Below are 5756 nucleotides of genomic sequence, written 5' to 3'. Positions count from 1 at the left end.
CCCTCCTCCACAGCTTTCTCCAGGTTACTCAGAGACTTGCTCCTCGTCCTGAAGTTCCTCAGCAGGTTCCGATGCTCCTGGTACGTGATTGGTGGACTCTCCGGGCCGATGTGGACGGGTCGGGGCGTCCCGTAGTAGTTCCCTGTGATTGGACAGTGACAGGAGCAAAACAGGAAGTCATGTGACAGTGTTTGTTTATTATTGTTGTTGCAATGTCCTGTAATCTAAAGGTTTTACTATTACTATTGGCATTACTATTGTAGTGTGACAACGATCCATCTCCACCCTGTGAACACTTTCAGATCAAAAGGTCTCAGTCAAATATTTATATGATATTTAACACATTTAAATGTAACTGTCACTTTGTAGGTGAAGTCAGTTTCTATTTCAGTCTCATTAATCCCTGCAGATTAGGGGTGGTGGGGGGGGGGGGGGCAGTGAGTGAAGCAGGTTTTTGAGGTTTGAAGGATTAGAGACAGAAAATCCTCTTCCCTCCTGAACACTGTTAAAAATGCACAACCAGCCACCATGGTCTCCACACTGTGAAACCTGCGCTGACTCATCAGATTCACACTGAGCAGATGTTCGGTGTTTACCTTTGAACTTCCCGCTCTCCAGCAGAGCTCCAGACTCCTCCAGAGAGAAGAACTCCTCGATGGACACAAAGTTGTAGTCCACCCCCGAGATCTCCCCGTCCCGAGGAGGCCTGGTCGTACCTGCAGGGGAGGACACGTGAGGTCATCCAGCAGAATAACACACGTGTTGTGAGTGACATGTGGAGCTGTGATGTCATCAAACCTCTGAGGATTTGTGGCGGCATGTTTCAGGGTCACATGATCACAGTGTTTTTACTTGTGTTTGATTTTCTCTTAGTTTCACTTGTTAAATATCAAAGGTCAGAGAGGCAGTGTTTATATTCCTCTAAGTGCTTTGTGTGTGTGTGTGTGTGTGTGTTTGTGTGTGTATTTGTGTGTGTGTGTGTGTGTGTGTGTGTGTCGTACAGGGTACAGCTCTCAGGTACAGGTTCTCTCTGATCAGCTGCTGTAGTTGACTGTCCATGGATCCTGGAGTGAAACACTTGCTGAGATACAACCTGAGGTCTTTACAGAGCGAAGAACCTACACACACACAGGAAATGATGTCACACACAGGAAATGATGTCACAGTGACACAGTCATGACACTGAAAACCCTGAAATCTGTTTCTGATCATCAATATAACAAATGTGTCCTCTGACCTGGTGACACGGTCTTGATTCTGATTGGATGGGGACAGGAGTTGAGGACTCCTCTGACATCACCGAGGGTCATCCCTAGTACAGGCGTCCCCCCGATCTCTAGGATGATGTCCCCCCACAGTGGCCCCGCCCCCAGGTGCTGCCGTGACAAAGGGGAACTCGCCGTAGTCGGCCCCGCCCCCGATGGCCAGACCGAGCTCTCCTGAGCCGCCGCCCAGAGGGACAAAGCTCTCCTGCACCTGGAGACGACAGCGTGGAAGAGCTCAGGTCAAAGGTCACGACACCTTCTGACAACATCGCAGGTGGAACGTGAGTGTTACCTTGGAGCGCCAGTGCAGCTTCTTCACCGTCGCTTTAGACATGACGGCCGAGCTGCAGACAGGAAGAGACACATCGAGTTCACACATCTGTACACATCTGTAAACACCTGTTATCACATGATCAAACCTGCTATCACATGATCACACCCGCTAAAGAGAAAACATGATATTTCAGACACATTTTTAAATATTTAAAATAGCAGTGTGAGGCGTCAGCATGTCGTGGACCAATCAGATTTCAGAGGGGCAGAGAATCATTGATTGGTCTCCTAGCAGCAGTGAACAGAACAGAACTGCTTCCTGTCGTCTGAGAGTTTGGATCAGTTCAGTTCCTCCGTCAAGTCGTCCACTCACAGAGAAGAGCAGATGGTGTGAGACGGCAGGGAGCCACAAACACACACACACACACACACACACACACACACACACACACACACACACACACACACACGTAAACAAACAAACACACACACACAAACAAACACTAAAACATGCAGAACCGCCAACGACACAATTTAATTTATACACAATCAAACCCATGGGGAAATACACCCACACACACACACAGACACACACAGACACACTGACACACAGCCTGCTAGACGTGGTGCATAAAATATGGATGAGCATATGTGATGGAGGGAAATAAACATCAATTACCCAGAGACGCAAAAAACACAGGATAAGAAGGAGGGGAAGAAGGTTAGGAGAGGAGGTGGTGAAGAAGGAGTTATAGAGGGTGAGGAGGTGAAGAAGGAGGTGAGCAGAGGGCTGGAGGAGGAGGTGAGGAAAGAGGTGGAGAGTCTCTCAGTCGGAGACAGGAAGTGATGCGTTGATACTCACTAGTAACACATCAGTATCAGCCGCTCGCTCGCTAGTTTCTCTCTGTCACTTCCTGTTGCTTTACATGTCAAAATAGAAGACTTTCACTCTATGTGTGTGTGTGTGTGTGTGTGTGTGTGTGTGTGTGTGTGTGTGTGTGGTACCTGTGTGTGATCAGCTGACATATCCAGGTGGTTTCTCTCTCTCCTCTTTCTCAGGATATATCTCTCGCCCTTCGTTATTACTTTTTTAATTTCTTACTTTCGCTCCCTCTCTCATGATCTCTCTCTCCGTCTCTCTCTCTCTCGCTCTCCCTCCCCCCCACCTCTCTCTCTCTCCCTCTCTCTCCCTCTCTCTCTCTCCCTCTCTCTCTGATAAGGCTGGTCAGAGTACAGAGTGTCAGTGTGTTCAGGGAGTGTTTCTTTATGTGCTCTGTTTGCAGGAATGTGTGTGTGTGTGTGTGTGTCCTTCACAGTTTATACAGAACATTAACTCGGGCCTTGCTCAGACCTGGGGTCAGATCACACAGCGCTGAGTTTGTTTGTTCACACCTGAAGTTAAAATGAATGTGGCCACGTGTCCCAGAACACCTGAGTGATCTGATGTTAAGACACACTCAGGTGTTTTCAGACCTGAACTCTGACGTTCTGAGATCCCATCACTCAGGACCGATACCAACAGGGTCTAACTGGTTTATTAGGAAAACCAGAATCAGACCGAAGCCAATTTCAGACATGAACTCTGGGTTGGACTCGTTCACAACAACAGGAACATGTGGGGAACATCCAGCCTTCACACACCTCATCAACCCCCCCCCCCCACTCGTTCACTGGGAAGCTTCCACCTGTTCCCTCACATGGAGGGAGGCTGCAGGAAAAGGGCCAGAGACACGGACTCAGACATTTCATCTCAAATACAGAACTTCAAGAACATTTTAGGATCATGTCCAGACTTCAGTTCATGTCTGAAAACAATTGACACCTGATATATCAGCTCACAACATCTGGATCGCCCCCTGGTGGCTATTAGTTGTTATTCACGATTGAATAACAACGGATAACATGAATAATGTTTTGTTTTGATTGGTCCTCGAGGTGAACTCGTCTGAGGTGAAGTGATGTGAAGTCTGTTCCACTCTGTGGACGCAGGTCATGTGTGGGTCAGTCACATTCAGAGATCCTCTGTGAGGACGGGACGCCTCACTCTGGCCTCATTCTCTGTTTAACTGTCTGTTACTGTATGTAACCTATTTTTCATCCTGCTGTGTGTGTGTGTGTGTGTGTGTGTGTGTGTGTGTGTGTGGGTGTGTGGTCAGCTGACATGTCAGTGTCCTGATGAGGCTGCAGATCCACAGTAAAACACACACTCTGATGTGTTTCATCTGTAGCTGAGTTGTTTTCTCACATTATATTTTCAAACCTGCAGAAATCTGTAGTTTTAATCGAGGTAATATTTAATAAAGTAAATAAAATTTGTGCATGTGTCAGCTTGTTTGTCAGAAAAGAGTTTCAGTAAGTGTTTGCTCCTGCAGTTTCACATCAAGACCTGATATGCCCTCGACTCTTATCCTTCTCCTCCTCCACTCTTCTCCTCCTCCACTCTTCTCCTCCTCCTACTCTTCTTCCTCCTCCTCCTCTTCCTCCTCATCCTCTTCTTACTCCTCCTCCTCCTCTTCCTCCTCTTCAAACACTGTTCCTTTTTAATCAGCAGCGAAAGACATAAAAACAAACAACGTCCCCATGACACAGAGTCACGTTCACCTGTGCAGGTGAAATCGACAGATGTGATGCAGCATCGTCACGGTTCATAAACAGACCCCACCCAGAGGAGACGCAAACACACACAAACCAAACCCCCCTGTACTTTTTTTAACTGTCCTGTTCAGTAAACTAGCACCCCCGGTGGAGAAAAGGTGCTAACACAGCTCCTCTCTATTTAACGTCTGATATTTCTCAGCGACGCGTCCCTGAGGACCAACTTGTCGACTTCAGACAGACTCGACTTCAGATGAGCGGCGTCACCTCCGGGCTCGTCTCCTCTCAAACACATCCTGACTCCGGCCTCCTCTGGGAGTTGTAGTCTTGAACATCACTGATCTGTAGCTGTCTGCTCTGAACTCTGCACGTCAGAGGTCGGAGGTCAAACCCTCCTGCAGCCATGATGATGATGGTAGAGGAGGAAGAACAGCTGATGTCATCTCCACCACAGAGGAGCGTCTGATGATGTCATCAGCAGACAGGTTTGCCCGAAGTTGCTCGGGAGTTCAAACCCTGGTCTGCCAGGGGTCAAAGGTCAGTGAGCGGTCTCCATGTTGTATGATGAAGGACATGTTAACAGGTGATGAAGATGAGGACCATGCACGCTGACTGAGAGCTCTCACTCTGTTCACACTTTAAAAAGTTGAGCTGCAGCAACAGGAAGAGTCTGGATCAGCTGAGTCAGACTGCAGAGGCCGAAGCTGCTGACGAACCAGATTCACATTTTACAACCAGAGCCACAAACTATCCATCTATCTATCTGTCCATTCTTCTATCTATCTGTCCATTCTTCTATCTATCTGTCCATTCTTCTATCTATCTGTCCATTCTTCTATCTATCTGTCGATCTATCTATCTATCTATCTATCTGTCTGTCTATCCATCTTTCTATCTATTTATCTAGCCATCCATCTATCTATCTATCTGTCCGTCTATCTGTCTATCTATCTGTCCATTCTTCTATCTATCTGTCGATCTATCTATCTATCTATCTATCTATCTGTCTGTCTATCTATCTATCTATCATCCATCTATCCATCTATCTATCTATCTGTCTGTCTATCTATCTATCTATCTATCTATCCATCTATCTATCTATCTTTATATCTATCTATCATCTATCTATCTATCCATCTATCTATCTGTCCGTCTATCTGTCTATCTATCTATCTATCTATCTGTCTATCTATCCATCCATCTATCTATCTATCTATCTATCCATCCATCCATCTATCTATCCAACTATCTATCTATCGATCCATCTATCCATCTATCTATCTGTCCGTCTATCTATCTATCTATCTATCTATCTATCTATCTATCTATCTATCTATCCATCTTTCTTTCTATCTATCTATCTGTCCGTCTATCTGTCTATCTATCTATCTATCTATCGATCCATCTATCCATCTATCTATCTGTCCGTCTATCTGTCTATCTATCTATCTATCTATCTATCTATCTATCTATCTATCTATCTATCTATCTATCTATCTATCTGTCTGTCTATCTATCCATCCATCTATCCATCCATCCATCCATCTATCTATCCAACTATCTATCTATCGATCCATCTATCCATCTATCCATCTATCTATCTGTCCGTCTATCTATCTATCT

At 45.9% G+C, this 5756-nt stretch overlaps 1 protein-coding gene across 1 annotated transcript in view; it reads right to left on the bottom strand.

Moving 5' to 3' along the window:
- magixa (MAGI family member, X-linked a) overlaps positions 1-3180 on the bottom strand; it is a gene marked incomplete in the record, with an annotated part of 16658 nt that extends 13478 nt beyond the window's left edge. The window contains 8 exon segments of the mRNA XM_053424950.1: positions 1-142; positions 597-716; positions 1002-1118; positions 1238-1352; positions 1354-1476; positions 1558-1609; positions 2401-2458; positions 2544-3180. Coding sequence (XP_053280925.1) covers positions 1-142; positions 597-716; positions 1002-1118; positions 1238-1352; positions 1354-1476; positions 1558-1609; positions 2401-2411 — 680 coding nt within the window.
- Between the last annotated feature and the right edge of the window lie 2576 nt (positions 3181-5756).

The sequence above is a fragment of the Pleuronectes platessa genome, chromosome 6, assembly GCF_947347685.1.
Source record: "Pleuronectes platessa chromosome 6, fPlePla1.1, whole genome shotgun sequence".
Classification (NCBI taxonomy): domain Eukaryota; kingdom Metazoa; phylum Chordata; class Actinopteri; order Pleuronectiformes; family Pleuronectidae; genus Pleuronectes; species Pleuronectes platessa.
Note: the sequence above shows the minus strand (reverse complement) of the source record. Positions and strands in the feature narration are given on the sequence as shown.